This window comes from Chlamydomonas reinhardtii, chromosome 10, assembly GCF_000002595.2.
Source record: "Chlamydomonas reinhardtii strain CC-503 cw92 mt+ chromosome 10, whole genome shotgun sequence".
Taxonomy (NCBI): domain Eukaryota; kingdom Viridiplantae; phylum Chlorophyta; class Chlorophyceae; order Chlamydomonadales; family Chlamydomonadaceae; genus Chlamydomonas; species Chlamydomonas reinhardtii.
In genome coordinates this window covers 6,309,201-6,328,631 of record NC_057013.1, presented here as the reverse complement: position 1 = coordinate 6,328,631, position 19,431 = coordinate 6,309,201, and the positions used below count along the sequence as shown (strand labels likewise).

The 19,431-nt window shown below is 72.2% G+C and overlaps 1 protein-coding gene across 1 annotated transcript; it reads left to right on the top strand.

The window, feature by feature from the left end:
- Nucleotides 1–41: 41 nt before the first annotated feature.
- CHLRE_10g465300v5 (uncharacterized protein) lies at nt 42–19,417 on the top strand. The gene is made up of 19 exons (XM_043067236.1): nt 42–283; nt 353–431; nt 632–767; nt 960–2,851; nt 2,985–3,084; nt 3,295–3,393; nt 3,678–3,856; nt 4,096–4,120; nt 4,276–4,367; nt 4,617–5,931; nt 6,007–9,868; nt 10,198–10,920; nt 11,154–11,387; nt 11,796–11,877; nt 12,131–12,223; nt 12,454–12,609; nt 12,983–13,288; nt 13,602–17,529; nt 17,675–19,417. The coding sequence occupies exons 1-19, from the start codon at nt 150–152 to the stop codon at nt 18,343–18,345; spliced, it is 14,106 nt and encodes a 4,701-aa protein (XP_042920633.1). The 5' UTR covers nt 42–149; the 3' UTR covers nt 18,346–19,417.
- Nucleotides 19,418–19,431: the final 14 nt, after the last annotated feature.

Below are 19,431 nucleotides of genomic sequence, written 5' to 3'. Positions count from 1 at the left end.
AAACTGTGTAGCAAGTTCATATCAAATTGACTATGACTCGAAACCCTGCCTGACCGAAGAGAAGAACTGGCACGACGAATGCGAGCTGCCCTGGCCTTGGCCAGCTTGGGCCTAGGCCCGACGGACCGGGGTCTCAAAGCCATGTACTAATGAGACAAAGAACGTGGCAGCTATGCGTCGCCGCGGTACTGCATGCTCTGCTTGCAGTCCGCGCCAGCGCGGACCTGCAGCTCAGCAACGGCACCTGTAAAGTCTTGGCGGCACAGGAGCATGTTTGCGGCGGGTAAGTTTGTCAACCCGGCCGGCGAAGGTCCATCGTGGCTCAAGCATTGACTGGGAACCTTGCGGACAGGGCCCTGGCGGATGGCCAGTTTCCTGGTGTGGACGCGGCTACAACCTGCATCTTGCAGCAGCAGGGACTCTTGAACCAGGTAAACAACCTCGCGGAATTGTCGCACGTGGAGGGGGCCGTCCTCTGTGTGGGGCGTTCTCTTTCCAACTCCATCTCTACTGGCTTAGTTGGACTCACTCGCTTGCAAGTTGGAGCTGCCCACGAGCACAGAGACGCTGGGCGGATTTTGCTCTCACTTATTTCCGGGCGCTCGTCACCTTTCCTCTTGTCTCTGAACAGAGCTCGCTACACGTGGCGTTCCTGTCGAACTGCATCGGTTCGCCGGCGCGGGAAGGGGGCAGCTGGGCATGCGCCCCCGTTGCCGCGGACGTGGTTTCCTACCTGGACGCTGCCTCGCCCGCTGGCCCCGCTCCAGGTGAGTGCCCCTGTGCGCTCCGGGTTTCGCACTGTTTAAGAACATTCGCCTTTTATGATACCGTACAGGCGGGCGAGGGATCGTAGCAAAACTAAAAGCTGCCCGTGGCTCGACAGGCAGGGCATGCTTGCTGCCGGCCCCGCCTTCCTCCATTCTAACCTAACCCCTCATCCCGTGCCCCCCGCCGCGCAGCGCCGCAAACCACCGACCTGGGCGCATGGGAGCAGCAGCTGAGCCGCACCGGCGGCGTGGCCATCCCCTCCGCCGCCGCCTGGGCGGTCAGCCCGCCGCAGCTCGAGTGGCTGGGCGCGACGGGCGCCGCTGCTGATGTAGGGCTGGCCGCCGCCTCCGACCCCCACCTGCGCTGGTCGGACGTGCTGCAGGGGCTGCGGGGCACGGGGCTGTACGGCAACAGGGTGCTGGGGCTGCCGTACGACTGGGACCCGCCGCTGCTGTTCTACCGCCGCGACGCCATGGTGGCGGCGGGGTTGGCGGCGGCGGCGGCGACCTCGGCGCCGCCGGCCACCTGGGAGGAGCTGTTGCTGGCGGCGGAGGCGCTGGACACACACCAGCGGGCCTGCAGCGCCCGCAGCGGCGGCGGCGCCAACAGCAGCGGCGGCGCAAACAGCAGCAGCGGCAGTAGCGGGGCGCGGGAGCCGGGCTGCTACGGCCGCGGCTTTTGCCTGCTGCTGCCGCCCGGCTGTGCCAACGACGGCGTGGTGCTGGGGGCGGTGTGGGCGTCCATGGCCGCCACCTCGGGGCCGGCGGCGGGGCTGTACTTCACCGCGCCTGGCATGGTGCCGCGGCTGGGCGGGCCGGCCATGGCGGCGGCGGTGGCCATCTACCGCAGGCTGGCGGCGCTGGGGCTGCCGGCGGTGGCGGAGGCGGCCTCGGGTGCCTCGGGGGCGGGCGGCGCGTACGCGGCGGGCGGGTGCAGCCGGCGGCACGACTGGGCTGAGGCGCGGGTGAGCTGTGCCATGGGTATTGCGGGCAGCAGCGTCGCGCGGTTGCTGGGCCTGCCGCCCTCCATGACGCGGACGGCCGCGCCGCCGCCACCGTCACCCGCGCCGCCGCCACGGGCACAGCCGCCTTCCTCGCCAGAGGTAGCGGCCGGCACGCAGTCCTTGGGCCGCGCCCTGCCGGGGGTGCAGCAGGAGCAGGTGCGGGTGGTGCTTGGGCATGACGCGGGCACGCCCCTGGGGGCGGCGTCAGGGGGCGCAAGTGCGGGCGTCGCTACTGGCAGCCTGTTCGGCGCCACAGGTAGCGGCGGTGGTGGTGGTGGTGGTGGCGCGGGGTTCGCGGGCTGGGGTATGACGGCTGTGGCGCCGCTGCCGGGGAGCCTGTTGGTGGAGGCGGCCTCGGACGACGGGGCCCAGCTGGTGCTGCGGCTGTGCAGCAGCCAGCGCTGCCCCTTTGCGCAGCCGCACCCAGACCCCGGATTGCTGCCGGTGGCGGCTGCGGCCGCGCGCCGCTCCAACCTGAACAGTGCGGCAGCACCCACAGCCGCCGCTGCAGGGGCGGCGGCAGCCGGTGCCGACACCAGTGGTGACCCGGACAGCAGCAGCTGGTGGGCGGCCGGGCTGCAGGCGGCAGCGCAGCAGGTGGCGGCGGCTGGCAACGGCAGTAGCAGTAACAGTAGCAGCTCTGGCAGCAGCAGCACAGCCAGCAGCAGCGGCGGTGAGGTGCTGGTGAACCGTGCGCCGCACCCCGGCCGCGGGCCCTTCTTCATGTCGCTCAGTGCCGAGCCGGCCGGCGGCGCCGCGTCACAGCTGGCGGCCTGGCGCGCCATTGCGGCGGCGCTGTCGCCCGCGGCCTCCTGGGCCCGCCTCACTGACCCCACCGTGTTCGCCACGCCGGTGCGGGCGTCACAGCTGGGCGAGGGCGCGCTGGCGGCGTGGGCCGCGGCCGGCTGGCACCCGGACGACGCGGCGGCATACCTGGAGGCGCTGCGGCAGGTGGCGGCGCACCCCAACGCGGTGCCGCCGGCGGGGTTCCTGGGTGGCGAGCGAGTGACAGCGCTGATGGGCAGCGCGGCGGCGGCGGCGGCGGCGCAGGACGGCCCCGCTCCGGCGGAGGTGGCCCAGGTGCGTGTGAATGGGCGAATGCTGATGGAGGGGAGGGAGGATGGGAGAGGGGGGGTTAGATGCCCGACCCCCTGGCTACGCCTTCACTTCTCAAATACGGTAATATGAATGAACCCCCCCCCCCCCGGCGCAGTCGCTGCTGGCCAACCTGACCGCCGCCTTCGGCGCCGGCGGCTTCTTCCTCATCCAGAAGAGCTACCTCACTAGCATTGGCGCACTCAGCGGAGCGGCGGGTGGGTGGGTGGGTGGGCGGGCAGGAGGGCGGGTGGTACGGTAGCGGGGTCCGGGCGTTGCCTTCATAATCAAGTATGAAACTGAACTGGGTGAAGTGGGTGGGTTGCTGGGGGGGGGGCACGGGAGGGCCGCCACGTGTCTCTGTGTGCGAATCCGCAGCGCACCCAAACCGCCACAACCGTCATCTGCCACCTGTCAACCGCCTACAGGCGCCGGCCATGGCTGGGCTGTGGACGGCAGTCCACTGCCGGGCGCGGTGCGGACCTCCGGTGACGTCCCCCGCGGCCTGGGCGTGAAGGACCGCATTGGTGAGTTTGCGGTACTGCTAGTTCTGCTAGCACTGCTAGGTCTGCTAGAACTGCTAGTACTGCTAGATCTGCAAGAGCTGCAAGATCTGCTGGTTCTGCTAGTACTGCTAGCACGACAGTAGCTGGCTCGACCGCCAGGGGAATGAAGGGGCGCGCCACCCGGCCCGGACGGTGAGCGGGCGCCGTGGGGGCGGCGGTGACATACCGGTAGATGTCGTCTTGGGCCCTGTTCGTGATTGACGCGGGAGGCGCCGCACCGCTGCTGCATGCTGTGGCTGCTGCAGGCATTGCGGTGGGCGTGGTCGCTGCGGCGGTGCTGCTGGTGGCCTCGGCGCTGTTCAAGCGGCGTGTGGTGCACTTCAGCTTCCCCTCGGCCGCGGCCTTCGGGCGGGGGCGGCGCGGGCGGCGCGGCGGCGCGACCCAGATGCCTGGGTACGGCCAGCAGACCACGCTGGTGGTCACGGTGAGTCCGAGGCGCGAGGAAAGGGGCATTAGGGGTTTTGTTTACCATGCGGAGCCCTGCATAATGAGCGTTGGAGACGGAAGTGCTTGAACGAGGAGCTGGCGTCTTGCGGCCTTTGATGGCATGCACGGCTCAAAGGGGCTGCATGAGTCCACCCCGCGAGTGCACATGGTCTGGTCAAAGACAACTGACTGTCCGGAATTGCTTTGCTTTGCCGTGTGACTGCCGGGCTACTGCAGGACATCCAAGACTCCACGGTGCTATGTGAGTGCGGTTACAGACGCGAGTATGCGGGCCTGCTTCTGTAGGGTGCCGCTGTTGACGCCATCCAACCTCCCAACCAGCCCCCTCAACCGACGAACCGACCTCCGCAATCCTGGCCACCCGCTTTCCCCCCTGCCTGCCCACCTGCTGCACAGGGGAGGCTGTGCCCGCCGCCGTCATGGACCTGTCCCTCAACCAGCACAACCACTGCTGCCGCCAGCTCGTGCGCAAGTACCACGGATACGAGGTGCGCAGCAGGGCCAGCGGCGTTGGGCTGGGGCCACGGCACACCACCACGGCACCACCCGTACCCTTTAAGCTGTGCGAGAGCGGAACATAGACGCTCCACTTGACCCTGATATGTGGCCACCGCACCTGCCTGCCTGCCTGCCTGTGCTCGCCTGCTCCACCCCCCTTCAGTATGCTACTGTACCTGCCTACGCCTTCAATTCTTGATTTAAGCATGAATTTAACCCCGCCCCCTCCCTTCCCGCAGACGCACACGGAGGGCGACTCCTTCACGCTGGCCTTCCACTCGGCTGTGGAGGCGACCTGCTTCGCGCTGGAGCTGCAGGTGGCGCTCATGGAGCTGGACTGGCCGCAGCAGCTGCTGGAACACCCCGCCGCGGCAGCCGTCTTCCTAACCACAAAGGCAGCAGCGGCGGCAGCGGCGGCCGCCGCCGCCGCCGCAGCCACGGCCGCGGCGGCGGGGGGCGCCTCCATCGCTGGGAACACCGGCGGCGGCGGTGGTGGTGGTGGTGGTGCTGGGCCGTCGAACAGCGCGCGCAGCACGCCGCAGAGCCAGCGGCTGGCGCTCCTGGGCTCGGTGGCCGATGCGCAGGCGGCCGCGGCGGGCGGCGGCACGGGTGGCATCGGTGCTGGCGGCGGCGGCGGCAGCCTGGGCGGCAGCCTGCACCACTACAGCGGCTACAGCGTGCATCGGCCGCCGTCGTCCTCTCTGGCGTCCCTGCCCACTCCCAGTCGCGCCGCCAGTCGCTCCGTGCTGGGCCACCTCACCAACTCCCTGGGCGCGGACCGCTCCACAAACGACAGCGCCGCCGGCCCGGGCGCGCTGGTGGCGGAGGCGGCGGCACTGGCGGCGGCCGGTGGCGGCGGCGCCAGTGCCGACGCCAGCCTTGACACGGACACGGTGGGGGCGCTGGGGCTGCAGCTCATGTCCATGTCTTCGCGGCTGCGGCACCGCAGTAGAGTGTTTAGCGACATGGGCGGCGGCGAGCTGGGCGTCGTCGGCGGCGGCGTGCTTGGGCGGCTTACCATGACTCCAGCCGGTAGCCGCGCTGGCAGCCGCATGGGCGGCAGCGCGGACGGCAGCGGCCTGCGCAGCCGCGGCGGCAGCCATGCAGACAGCCGCGGCGGCAGCCGTGGCGGCAGCCGCGGCGGCAGCGGCGCGGGCAGCGGCGCCGTCAGTGGTGCGGGCAGCGGCGCGGGCAGCGGCATGGCTAGCGGCATGGCTAGCGGCATGGTCAGCGGCGCGGTGAGTGGTGACGGCAGCTGCACGTCTCCGGAGCGCCTGGCCAGCCGCAGCTCCCGGCGCAGCGGCGTACTGATGGGTGCGGTGGGTGTGGGTGCGGTGGCAGGTAGCGGGGAGTTCGCGCGGCGCAGCCGCTCCTCCTACTCCTACTCCCACTCCTACTCCGCCGCCGCCGCCGCCGCCGCCGCCGCCGCGCGGTCCAGCACCGGCGGCGTACCGATGGTGCCGGGCGGCGCGGCCCGGGCGCCCTACGCAGGCGACTTCAAGCGCCCCAGCCTGCAGCCGCGTGCCTCCGACCCGGTAGGCGGCGGCGGTAGAGGTAGCGGCGCTGGTGGTGGTGGCGGCGGTGGCATGCCTCTCCCCACGTCGCCGCCCGCACCTGTCGGCGCCGCAGCAGCTGAAGCCGCCGCCGCCGCCGCTGCGGCTGTGTCTGCCGGCGTTACGGCTGCGCCTGGATCACCGCTTGCGCCGCGCTCCGCCTCCGCGTCGCGCCCCGCGACCGGTCCGTCCCAGCTGCAGCAGCAGCAGCAACAGCAGCAGCTGCTGCAACAGCAGCAACAGCAGCAGCAGCTGTCGGTGCTGGGCCGGCGGCCGTCCATGCCGCTCATGGGTCAGAGGCCCCGGGCGGCACCACACGGCAACCTGCACGCCCAGCTGCAGGCGACGGCGTCGCAGCCGCCACCCGCGCCCTCACCGCTCAGCGGCTCCGGCGGCCTGTCGCCGCCGTCCACCTCAGCCGCCGCCAACGGCGCAGCCGGCGCGGCCGCGGCCGCCGCGGCGCTTGCGCAGTACACGCCTGTTGCCGGCGCGCCGCTGGCTCGGCAGGGCTCGCTGCAGCCTCTGCCGCCGCCGCCTGCACTGCAGTCCGGGCACCGCCGCCGCTCCGCGCTGGCCATGGGAAGCAACAGCAGCGGCGGCACCCTGGCTCCGCCGGGCGCCTCCCCGCTGTCCCCGCCGCAGCACATCAGCCCGCCGCAGCACGGCGGCGGCAGTGCGCGGCTTACCTCGCCCAACGCCGGCGACTGGGCCGTGTCCGCCAGCGGCGGCAGTATCACTGGCGGCAGCGGCTTCGACGTGCTGCTCCCCAGCGGCCCCTCCCTGATCGGCGCCGCCCCCTCCCGCTCCATGAGTCGCTTCGCGATGGACGCCGGCGCCCTGGCCGCCCGCTCGCCGTCCCGCAGCTGGATGGCGGCGGCAGGGCTGTACGGTGCCGGCGGCGGCGCCGCCGCCTCGCCGCATGCCGTGGAGGATGGCGGCGCTGCAGGCGGCGGCCGGCGGGCTGGCGGCGGCAGCGGGCGGCCTAGCTACAGCGGCGTCGGGGACACCAGCATCGGCGGCGGCGGCGGCGGCCACTTCCACAGGCCCTCCCTGAGCGGCCGGATTCCGCACTCGCCGCTGCGGGACGCGACGGCGGCGGGTGCTGGCGAGTATGAGCTGCGGCGCCGCCAAAGCCGCTCCCTTGACGGCCACGAGGCCTCGCCGCTGGGCAGCCGCGCCGGCAGCTACACTGCAGGGCACCACCACCAGGGCGCGCCGCCGCCGCAGCACGTGCCGCCGGTGCCGGTGCCGGGGCACAGGCTGGGCGGCAGCCGCGCCGGCAGCCGCCGCGGCAGTCGCATGGGCAGCCGTGCCGGCAGCATGGTGCTCAACATTGCCGCGGTGGAGGCGGCGGCGCTGGCGGCGGCGGCCCAGGCGGCGCAGGCGGTGGCGGGGCCGGCGTCGGGGCCTCCGGCGCCGCTGCGGTCGGAGGTGCTGCGGCCAGGGCACAGGGGCGACACGGGCGTGCAGGTGGAGGAGGTGGAGGATGAGGACGGGGAGGAGGCAGTGGTGAGCGGCGAGCTGCCGGGTCTGCGTGCCGGCGACCAGTCCGCGCACATGCACGGCGGCCGGGCGGCGGAGTTCCTGCTGAGCAGCGCCAACCACGGCTGCGGCAGCCAGGACGGCCGCACAGCCGCCGGGGCGGACCACATAGGGGGCGGCGGTGGCTTCGGCGGCGGCTTCGGCGGGTCCGGCGAGGGTGAAGGCGAGGGTGAAGGCGAGGTCAGCAGCGATGGCAACGCGGTGACCGTTGGCAGCATTGCGGCACGTCCTCCGCCCCGCCTCCCAGCCACCGGCGGTGCCCCTGCCGGCGCGGCGCTGCCGCCGGCCTCCCAGCGTGCCGCCATCAGCGGCGCACAGGCGGCCACCGGCAGCCAGGCCGGCCCCGGCAGCGCCGCACCCACCGCCGCATCCACCGCCGCCGCCGCGCACCAGTCCATCTCCCTGGCGATGCCGACCGCCCTGCTGGGCCCGCGGTTCACCCGCCGGTCGCACGCCCACGCGAGCATGGATGGCAGCGCCGGCGGCAGCGCTGGCACCTCGCTAAGCAACGCGCGGCCGGGCGGCCTGACCTTCATGGTCGCCGTCTCCGCCTCCGTCGCCTCCACCCTGCACGGCGGCTCGCAGGGCGAGGGCGGCGGCGGCGGCAGGGAGGCGGGCTTGGATGCGGCGCCCGAGGGCGGGGCGTCAGGCAGCACTGCACTCGACTACGCCTCTGGCAGATCACACAGCGCTGGGGCGGCGTCGCTTGCGGCCGCGACGGCGAGCGCGATCAACCAGAGCCGTGGCGGTGCGCAGCGGCCTCGGTCGCCGCCGTCGGTGGCGGGGCGAGCTCAGTCCGCGTCCGTCACCGCTGCACAGCTGCACGGCTCGCGCTACGGCGATGATGGCCGCGGCGCGTCGTCATCGGTGGGCGGCGGTAGCGGTCCAGTGCCGTTGGCATCTGGGGCTGCGGCCGGCGGCGCGGCAGGGCTGTGGACCGTGTCTGGCGACAGCAGCGGCAGGGTGGCTGGCCGGGCGGGCGGTGCAGGCGCAAGCGACACGGGCAGCGTCCTGCGCAGCCCATACTCAACGGCCAGTGCCGTTGGCACCCATGGCAACGGCACTGGTCTGATGGGTGCCGCCCCCGCCTTAGCCTCCGAGGACGCCGCCGGCCGCATGCAGCCGCACATATCGCCCGGCGGCACAGGGTACCACCTGCCGCCGCCGCCGCCCGCCTACGGCGGCGCGGGTGACCCCCCTGGCATGGGCATGGCGCCAGTGCCTGCCGTGGGCTTTGGCGCGCCCGCAGGCCTGGCCTCTGTGTCCACTGTCGCCAGCGGCAGCGGACCCGGCGGCGCCGGTCCCGGCGGTGCCAGCGGCGGCACTGGCGGCGGCCCGAGCGGCGCGCTGCAGGACTCGGTCCGCAGCCTGTCGCGGCGGCTGTCCGGATCCCTGAGCTACGTGCGTATGGCGCTCACCGGCGCCGCCGCCGCCGCCGCCGCAGGCGCGGGCGTGGGCGGCGGGGGCGGCGGCGCGGGCTCGGCCGGCCCTGGCGGCGGCATGTCCGGCTACAGCGGCGCGGGCCTGTTGCGGCTGCAGCTGGCGCCGCCGGGGGCCAGCAGCGGCGCTGGTGACTTCCCGGGCATCACCGAGGGCGAGGAGGGCGGCGAGTCGCCCGCCGCCACCGAGGCAGACGCCGGCGGCGCCTCGCTGATGCTGGGCTCCGGCCCCTTCGTGGGCGCAGTGGGCGGCATGACGGCTGCCGCCGCCGCCGCCGCCAATGCCGCAAGCGGTGCCCGGGGCGGCGAGCGGCCTTCCAGCAGCAGCCGCTTCTCCAAGCGCGGCTTCTGGGCGCGCGGCAGTCACAAGGTGGCGCGCTCCTTCGCCACGGCGCTGCTGTATGAGACCCTGCGCGCCGCCAGCAGCAACGCGCTGGGGGCGGCGCCCTCGTCGCATCACCAGCACCCGTACCAGCAGCAGCAAGAGCAGTACCAGCAGTACCAGCAGTACCAGCAGTACCAGCAGCAGCAGCAGCAGCAGCAGGCGGCGCAGCAGCAGGGCTACTCGTCCCACACCCACCCACAGCAGGTGGGCAGCGGCGGCGAGGAGCCGGCGGGGCCGCCCCAGGCGGTGCGGCCCGCGTCCATGATCCTCGGCTCGCTGGCCGCAGGCGCGGCGGGAGGCGGCGGCGGTGGTGGCGGTGCGTTTGGTGTTGGCGCAGGGCCGTACTCAGGCGCGTATTCGGGCGCCTACTCGGGCGCCTACGGCCCGGGCGGCGTGCTCACGCCTGAGCCGTCCGTGACCGCGGCCGTGCACTCGCCGTTGGATGGCGGCCGCAGTGGAGGCGGCGGCGGTGGTGGTGGCGGCGGCGGTGGAGGCGGTGGCTGGGGCCGAATGTCGCGGCCGACTAGCTGGTTCGGCGTGGAGGCGCTGGCGCTGCCGGCGCGGGTCAAGAGGTGGGTCGGGTCGGGTCAGTCGGGTCCGGTACGTGAACGTGTCAGTGGCGTGTGGTACTGGATGCGGGTGTGTCTGGATGGGCGCTCGGCTCGTGTCCTCCTTTTGCGTTCTTGCCTTTGCAGTTGCCGAGTCCGGTGTGCTCCGCACCATGCGACTTGCCCCACGCTGCTGCTGCTGCTGCCGCCGGCACCCTCCGTGTTTCCGCCCGCTACCACTACGCATCCTGCACCCCCTACTGTTCCTGGCTAGGCCTTAAACAATTATGAACGTACCCCCCACCACCACCACTTCTTTAACTAATCATGAACGTAACCCTCCCCCCCTGCAGTGGCCACCAGCACCTGCCCGCCTCGCGCTCCGAGCACGGCGGCTCCCGACTGCACGCGGCGGAGCCGTACCCGCAGCACCCCTACCCCTACCCGCAGCAGCAGGGCGCGGTGACCTCCCCCGGCGGCCAGCGCCCCAGCTGCCCCGAAGCCAACCCCCTCTACCAGCACCACACGCACGCCAGCTTCGCGGGCGGCGCGGGCTCGCCCGTCGCCGTGGGGCCGCCGGCGCCGGTGCAGGTGCGGTTGTGGGGCGCAGGCGGCGGCGGCGGCGGCGCGTGCCTGCCGGAGCGGCTGCCCGAGGACGAGGCGACGCCGCGGCATGCGGCGGGACTGGCCGGCGGCACCACCGATGAGCAGCCCGAGGACGAGGACGGCGGCGGAGTGATAATGGCGCTCTCGTCGGAAGCGGATGCCGGGCCGGCGGCGTCGCAGCGGCCCAGCGGCAGCCGACTGCGGAGCAGCAACAGCCGCGCCGGCAAGAGCCGCCGCTGGCTGCCCATAGGCCGGCAGAGTAGCACCAAATCGGTTGGTGGCGGCGGTGGCGGCGGCGGTGGTGGCGTTGGCGTTGGTATTGGCTGCGGCGTGCTGGCATCTGGCGTGCTGGCACGGCTGCCTATCCCGCTGTCGCTGTCGCGGCGGCGGCTGTCGAACCCGGGTGGTGTGGGTGTGGGCAGCGCGGGCGCATCCAAGACCGACATGGCGGGTCAGGTGCAGCTATTCAGGTGCGGCTGACTAATGCATAGGTGGGAGAGCTACCCCCGCTGCTGCCCGCAAAGCCGCGACACGGCCATCCTTCCTTCTCGCCGCCTGCGTGCATGGCTTGGCGCCTGATTGTCTTCCTACCAACATAACGCCACCAATTACATGTACACACACTCACACATGACCTGTCTGTGCGCTTTGTTTTCCTTGTGCTCTTTAACACACACATACACAAACGCAACCGCAACCGCAGGGGCTTCCGTGTGCGTGTGGGCATCCACTCGGGGCTGGACGAGGGCGCCGACGTGTTCTGGACCAAGCGCTCCGGCCGCCGCGCCTACTCCGGCTCCGCCATGCGCCAGGCGCGGCTGCTGTCGGACGCGGCGCTGGGCGGCATGGTGGTGCTCAGCACCGCCTGCCTGGAGCTGCTGCGGCCGCTGCCCAATGAGCGGCTGCCGCTGGGGGCCATGGTGTGGCACAGCGGCAGGTGCGGCGGGCGGTGCTGTGAGGAAGGGGTGGGGGTCAGGGGGCCGTGCAGGGCGGGTGATGCAAGTTGAGGAAGTGGCGGCGTCCAATAGGAACAGGAGGGTCTGGGTCCAGGCATGCTCCTGGCCTGACCCCGGCCATGTGCTGGCCTGGCCTGTGGGCGGCGGGCGCCTGGAGGCCGCCTGGCGTACAGCGGTGTTGTGTGCCCCTTCCCCCCCTCCCTGTACAACCCCCCTCCCCCTCGTCGGTACCGATTGCTGTGCTGACGCAAGACTGCCTACCATCTGCCACCACCTTAACCAGCTATGAATGCACCCCCCCACCCCGCCACTGTTCCTGGCTACACCTTCACTTCTTGATAAGATAAATATAATAATGAATGTACCTCCGCCCGCCCGCCCACGGTCAGGTTCCGCCTGGGCGACCGGGAGGGCTGTGTGGACGTGGACGTGTTCCAGGCGCTGCTGCCCACACTGCTGCCCAGGCTGCAGGTGAGAGGCGCGCACACACACACGTGCACCCACACACACACACACGTGCTCCCACAGCCCCTATAGATGATCCGGTGGTATCAAGACGTGGGGAAAATGCGGCCAGGGGTGTTTCACTGCCAACCTGTCATCACAGCCCTGAAGCTTCGGGCGCAGATTCCCGTCACACAACCCCGTGCCGCCTGCCTTCCTGCCTGCCTGCCCGCCTGCCTTCCTGCCTGCCCTGCCTTCCTGCCTGCCCCTCACTGCTCAGGCCTTTCGCGGCGAGCCGCTGCGCGTGCTGGCCGCCCTCATGCCGGGGCTGCTGGAGGCGCCGGTGGGGCCGGTGGCGCTGGCCACCTGCCAGGTGGGTTGCCGTCTTGGGGGTGGGGGGCGGGGGCGGGGGCGGTTCACCGTGTGTGTACCGGTACCGTACTTGTGTTCGTTGGGCGCAGTTTCTGGGCGGAAGGGAGCGCACGTGACTTGCACGCTGCTGCCGGAATGCTGCTTCGTAAGCTGGGATGCACCTGCGACACGCCGGCGACACGCCGGCGCTGCAATACCGTGTGCTGCACTGCACACCGTGTGTGCTCTCAGGTGGTGGGCGTGGAGGTGCTGCGCGCCTGGAACGCGGCGGTGGCGGAGGAGGCGCTGGAGGCGTTCCGCTGGCAGGCGGCGGAGGTGGTGGCGGAGCACGGCGGCACGCTGGTGGAGCTGGACGGCGGCGGCGCGGTGGCGGCCTTCACCAGCGCGGTGAGCAGCGGCGGCCGGCGGGCCGGGGTCAGAAAGGGGAGGGGTAGCCGTGCGGTGTGTGTTAGAACGGCGAGACGTGTTTCGGTCCCAGTGATGCTTTTCACCATTTACAGTAAGGGGGCAGCGGATGGGGGGCGGAGGTTGAATGCACATGAGTTCCAGGTGGCTGCAAGGTGGCTGAGGCAGATGCCAATGCTCCCTACCGCATGCCAAAAGCGCCTGCCTTGCTGCCTCGGCCCCCTCGCCGAGCTCCCCCTCCGACCTCCCTAACCCTCCCTAACCCTCCCTCCCCATCGCGCGCCCGTCGCGCCCCACTCACTCACTCGCCCACCCACACGGACCCCCGCCCACCCGCCCACCCGGCCATACGCAGTACCCGGCGGTGACCTGCCTGCTGAGCCTGGAGGACGACCTCAAGAGCTGCGTGCCCTGGCCGCCCGCGCTGCTGGAGCACGAGCTGGGCGAGGAGATCTGCTGCGTGCTGCCGCCCGGCCCCGACGGCGTGTGCGTGACACAGCTGGTGCACTGCGGCCCGCGCGTGCGCTGCGCCGCGGAGTGGTTCGCGGACGTGCGGCTGGACCTGGGCGTGACGCGCGGCGTGCAGCTGTACCGCAACGCCGGCAGCGGCAAGCCCTGGAAGAACCTGCAGCGGCTGCTGAGGCAGGCCAAGATGGGGCAGGTGGGGCGGGCGGTGCTGGTGGCGCGCGCGCGCGCGCGTGTGTGTGTGTGTGGGGGGGGGGGTTGTGTGTGTGTGTGTGTGTGTATGTGTGTGTGTGTGCGTGCTGGTCGTTGGGGCCTCGAGCTGTGTACGTGTGGGACCCAGACCTGCAGAGGCAGCGAGCACTGCCACACAGCAATACCGTAACCTCTTCCTATGTGACGCGCCTTGCCGCTGCTCTGCAGCTGCTCCACTTCTCCTCCCCTTCAAATCTGCAGAACCCATCCCCGCACGTGCCCCGCCTCCCCCGCCTCCCCCGCCCGCTGCCCCGCAGACGCTGGTGTCGGGCTCCATCCAGCGGCTGCTGCAGGCCAGCGGCGGCCCCCTGCTGGAGCACATGCATGTGGAGCCGCTACTGCCCAGCGCAGCAACAGCAGCCGCACGCGACGGCGGCGGCAGCAGCCTGCACGCCGGCGGCGCCGTCACCGCCGACGGCATGCTGAGCATGGCCATGGGCTCCGCCGCGGGTGGTGGCGGCGGCGGCGGCGGCGGCATGGCTTCGCCGCGCACGCCGCGCCTGGGCCGGCAGCGCAGTGTGGATATGCCCCTGATGGTGGGCGGTGTCGTGGTGAGCGGCGCAGGGCTGCTGGGTGCCGGCGGCGGCGGGGGGCCGGAGCTGGGCCGAGGCGGCAGTGGTCTCATGGCCTTCCTAGCGGGCCGTGCCAGCAATGCCACGACCGCCACAGGCTTCGGCGCTGGGGTGGGCAGTACAACCGCAGCCGCGGCCGCAAATGCCGGCGGCGGCGGCAGCGGTCTGGCGGCGGGCGCCTCCAGCGCCGGCATTGGTACGGGCCCTGCGGGTGGCGGCGGTGGCGGCGGCACTGGCGGCGGCAGCGGCCTGGGCATGATGGCTCTGGCGGGCTCCATGTTCTCCGCCATGACGGCGGCACTGTCCAGCCAGTACGGCGGCGGAGAGGGCAACAGCAGCAGCGGCGCAATCACAAGCCCGGGTGGCGCCGGCGGTGGGCCGGGGGCGGCGGCGGGGGTTGCTGGGGTGCGTCGCGGCACCAGCGGAGGCGGGGCCGCGGGCGGCAGCCAGCGCACAAGCGAGGCCGGCCCCGCCAGTGGGCCCAAGCCCGCGCTGCGCCGGCAGAACACCGCGTCCACGTCCGCCCCCAGCGCCACCGCTGCGGCCGCCCTCGCGCCCGCATCCTCGGGCGCGGCGCCGCAGGCGCCACCGGGCGCTGGCGGCGGCGGCGGCGCTGAGGTGGAGCTGTCGCGCCTCGTGCCGCCGGCCGGCCCCCTGCCAATGTCGGGGTTGCCGGAGGCAGCGCAGGCCATGGCGCTTGAGCGTCTGGCCCGTGAGGAGCCCGAGGGCTGGGGCCAGCCGCCCCACACGCCGCCACTGGCGCCGCCGCTTCTGCAGCCGCTCGACTCGGCCGGCGTCAGCGGCTCCGGGCCGCTGCTATCGTCGCCCAACAACGCATCCGTGCCTGCGGCCACAGGAGTTCGCGCCATCGCGCCCGCTGCGGCGGCATGGCATGCGGGCGGTACCGGCCGGGAGGGCCGCGACAGCGGCGGCAGCGCCTCGCGCCTTCGTGGCAGCAGCAGCGAAGTTGGGGGTGGCGGCACGGCCGCCATGCACCGGATCTCGTCGGTGCAGGCCTGCAGCGGCAGCGCCACACCGATTCCATCGGCGCCAGCGCTGCGTGTCGCTGCTGCTGCCGGGACCGGCACTGCCGCCGCCGCCGCCGCGGCCGCCGCTGCGGGCTCCGGCGGCAACTCGTCCAACCCCTCCGACCTCTCCGACTTCGACCGGGACTGGCCGCCGCACGCCCCACTGCCACCGCTGCCGCCCGCCCGCCCCGCCGTGTCGTCTGGGCGTGGCGGCAGCGGCAGCAGCCGCGCGCCCGGGCAGCCCGCCGTCAGTGCCGCTGCCTCCGGGCATGCCGCTGATCCGCACCTGCAGCCGCTGGAGGTGGTCGTGGTGGTGTCGCCCGCCTGCGCGGCAGCTGACGGCCTGCTGCCGCCGCGGCCCAGCCAGGGCAGCACCGGCACCGGCGCGGGCGCGGGCGCGGGCGTGCTGCCGGGCCGCAGTCGCCTGGCGTCCGAGTCGCGCGAGCCCTCCATCCGCCTGGCGAGGCTGGCCCCGCCGGATGCAGGGGCAGCGGGCTCTGGGGCGGAGGCAGCGGGTGCAGCGGGGCAGGAGAAGGGCACGGCGCAGCAGCAGGAGCAGGAGGCGGAAGTGGAGGAAGAGCAGGAAGAGCAGGAGGGCTCTCTGCAGGAGGAGGAGGCAACCATGGCGCTGAGGGAGCCACCGCAGCCCTCGCCAGCGGTCAGCAGTGCCGGGCCCTCCCCGCGCAAGCCGGCTGCCATGGCCGCCGACCCAGCTGCCGGCCCCGCCGCGGCTGGGACCGCTCCTGGCGCCGCCGAAGTCACGGCGCCCGGAGAGATGCCCTCGCAAGAGGACGGGTCGGACATGGCTGTTGTACAGCTGTCACCGCGTGTGTCAGTGGCCATATCGGCTGTGTCGGCGACGTCGGCCTCAGCCTTGGTGCCGTCAGAGGCAGCCAGCGCCGGGGCCGGCGCCGCAACCATGAGCTCGCCGGTCCCGCAGGCGGCAGGCGCCGCCTCCCCGCCTCCGCTCTACTCGCCGCCGCTGTCGCCTCCGGGCAGCCAGGGCCACGCCTACGGCTACGGCGGGGCCGGGGGGTCGCGGGGCGGCAGCATGCAGCGGCTGCAGCAGCAGCTCCGGACGGCGCAGCAGAGCCAGCCCCAGCACCCGCAGCAGCCGTCCTGGTTCCAGCGCCGCAGCATGCAGCGGGGCCAGCACGCCGACGCCGGCAGCGGCAACGCAGCGGCCGCGGCCGCAGCCGCCGCGGGCTCCTCGCCCGTCTCGCTGCCGCCGCGCGGTGGCTCGCGGGGGCATCAGCATCAGCAGTCGGAGCCGCTGCCGCTGACTGGCGCCGCAAGCGGCAACAGCCAGCTGCACAGCCCACCCATGGGCGGCAGCGGCGGTGCCTACGTCTCTGCCTCCGGCGACCGCCCGCGCCGCGTCCTGGAGGACATGATGGCCGCGGCGTCAGCGGCGTCGGCTGGCGAGGCAGCAGTTGGAGCCGGATCCCGGCCGACCGGGCCCGCCCAGCGGCACTCGCCGTTTGGCAACGCCGCCTCTGCCGCCTCTGCCGCAGCAGCCGCTGGAGGCAGCGGCCAGTGGTACATCACCCCGGGGGCCGCAGCCATCATAGGCAGCGGCGGCGGCGGCGGCGGCGGCTCCACCTCCGGCGCGGCCCTGCTGCCGCCGCGGCCGCTGCAGAAGCAGCTGTCGCTGTCTCAGGCGGCCCTGCACTCCCCCAGCCCCTACGCCACGTACGCGCAGCTCACGCCGGCCGGCTCGGCCGCGTTGGGCAGCCACCCCTACCTGGACCTGGCGCTGGTGGGCGGAGACGGGGTGGTGCTGGCGCCCGCGACGTCCACGTCGCCGCTGCCGCTGCAGCCCGCCGGCGCGGCGGTGGCGGCGGCGCCCGCGCACCTGCCGCCGGTGTCCGCGGGCGCTGCTGGTTCTGGTAAAGTGCCTCAGACGGGGGCGGCGGCGACGGTGGCGGCAGGGGTTGTCGCCGGGGCTCCTGAGATCACTCCGGACCTGCCCGAGGGCGGCTCGGTGGCGCTGCCCGCCCTGGCGCTGCCCGGCGGCACTGCCCACCAGGACCCCGCAGGCGCCACAGGCCCCAGCGCGCAGGCAGGCGCACAGTCACAGCAGCAGCAGCAGCAGCAGTCCAGCGGCTGGCAGTCGCGGCCTGCCGCCCACCTGCACACCCAGGGCGCCGGCGCCGGTGGCAGCGTGGGCCGCCTGCCGCTGAGTGTCGCGGTGGCGGCGCCCGCCGGCTGCGACTCGGCGGCTGCGGGCGGCAGCAGCGAGATCCGCGACGCCGCTGACGTCACTGACCTGGCGGCGGCGGCGGCGGCGCACTTGCACCCGCACCCGCAGCCACGTGGCCGCAGCCCCCTGGCCAGCCAGCCGCCAGTGACTGCCTTCAGCGCGATGCCGTCGGCGCTGTCGCCGCTGCCTGCGGGCGCAGGCGCGGCGGCGGCGGCGGCGGCGGCGGCCGGTGAGGCTCCGGTGGTGATGTGGCGGCGTGCGCCCACGGCAGTGCATGCGCGGCGTGCTGCGGGCGCTGCAGGCGCTTCGGGCGGCGGTGCGGCGGGCCCCGGCGGTGCGGTGGTAGGCAAGTATGCGCTGCCGCCGCCCCCTTGGCTATCAGGTGCGTGCTTCGCTCCCGTAGTCCCTTTTTGCCACCCTGTTTGCGGTCAGAAACGCTCTGCTGATACCCAAGACTGGATGCCCACTGCGGCAATGAAGCTGTTTGACGTGATAGCAAAATGGCCCCGCATGCCCACACCCCGCAGGCCTCCAAGACGCGACCAGCGGAGGCGTGCAGTCGTACCCAGCATCACTGGCGTCGCCGCTAGGGCCGCAGCAGCTCCCCACGCCCGGCGGCTCCGGCGCCGGCGTCCTGGCGCGCAACCACACGCTGTCCCACCGCAGCTACACCGCCGCAGTGCTCGCCGCGGCCTCACCCATGCCGTCCATGTCGGGCGCGGCAGCTGGCGCCGCTGGCGGCGGAGGCAGCGGCATGTGGCCGGCGCAGGCGCCCACTGCCCCGGTGCCGCTGGCGCAGGTCCGCGGCCGCAGCCGGGGCTTCGGCCTGGGGCAGGCCCTGCCGTCGCCGCTGGTCGTGCCGGACAGCGACGGCAACACGGCCGGCGCAGAGATCGCACCAGGCGGCACGGCCGCGGCGGCAGCAGGAACCTGGGCCGGGGGCGGCACACAGGCGCAAGAGCGGGAGCGCGGCAGTCGGCCCACCCTCCGCGGCTTGCTGGTGGGGTCAGGGGCGGACGCGGGCGGCGGCGGCGGTGCGCGGCCGGAGCGCAGTCCTCGCATGTCGCTGTCCAGTCGCTTGCTGAGCTCGGACTTTGCGGAGCGGGCGGACCGCGGCGCCATCTACGTGTGCCGCTGGAAGTGGGTGGTGGGGCCGTGGCAGGTGCAGGGCCAGCAACCCTCGCAGCAGCCCAAGTGATGGCAGGGCCGCAGGGCTGCAGGGTAGTAAGGGAGGCGGGTGGCGGGATGGGGCGGGCCAGTGTGAAGCCGCAGTTAACACGGGCAGGTCAAACCGTTTGTTTATTCGCAATACGGTACGGTACGTAAGAAACAACAACTGAAGAACCCTGCTCGGCAGCCCTCCCCCCATGCATTGGAGGAGATTGTGCAATGCGGCTTGGCAGCCGGGGTGGTCGGAAGGAGGTTCAGCCCGAGCGACGGCGTGTGGCGGTGCACGTGACGCGGCGGTCTATTAGTCAGCTCTTCAAGGGCGGCGGCATACAGGGCACGTGACGTGCCGTGTGCACACCTGGCATATCTAGTCGCACTGCCGACCTGCAAATGGGCGGCGCTAATTAAGCATACACGCACTTGCTGATTGCTGCTACCTTCATGAACACTTCAACAGATTGGACGGGGCGGTGACATGTGCGACTGGCTGGGCAGAATACGTCGTCTGTCGTTCTTTTGCCGTCTCCCATTCAAGATGATTGAACCTTTGCTTCTACGTGTGTGTGTCTATGTGACCTGCCGCCGTCAATAGGTGCGCAGAGCTCGAGACCGAAATCAACATACCGATACGTACTGTGGCTGTTGAGCATTGTGGTGTGCGTGGTGAGCATTGTGGTGATTGTCCTCTTCACGCGGCACCTCGCTGCTTTGCGGGAGCACTCGGTGGCTGTGCGCTTCTGGGTGTGAGTGTGCCATATCAATGATTGATGGCTGCTGACAGCTGCGGTGAACGCAGCAAGGACATGCGCCTGCGTGTTCAGGTATCTCCTCAGGTGATAAGTGGACTGCAATTCATTGAGGGCTCCGAGTTGCTTGATAGACTGTAACGTGATGTTGACGTCACGGTTGACGTGCTTTCCTGCACGGTCTCAGCCTGATCAGCTCACAGCCTTTATCAAAAGACCATCCAGCGGTCGTTGGCGACCTGAGACTGCCTCTGAACTTTGGAGCCAGTTCGTGCTCGGGAGTGCAAGAGATGGATGGTGTCAAAACATTTTGCAAACTGCGAGCCGCAAGCCAATGATCGGTCTTATGGCTAAAAATGGCTGCTACT

Bases quoted from the DNA above. Each gene is read 5' to 3' on its own strand.
- CHLRE_10g465300v5 (XM_043067236.1), top strand. From the start codon at position 150: ATGAGACAAAGAACGTGGCAGCTATGCGTCGCCGCGGTACTGCATGCT. The intron at 4,121-4,275 runs GTGAGTGCGGTT...CCTGCTGCACAG, and splicing joins CCAAGACTCCACGGTGCTAT to GGGAGGCTGTGCCCGCCGCC. The intron at 17,530-17,674 runs GTGCGTGCTTCG...CACACCCCGCAG, and splicing joins GCCGCCCCCTTGGCTATCAG to GCCTCCAAGACGCGACCAGC.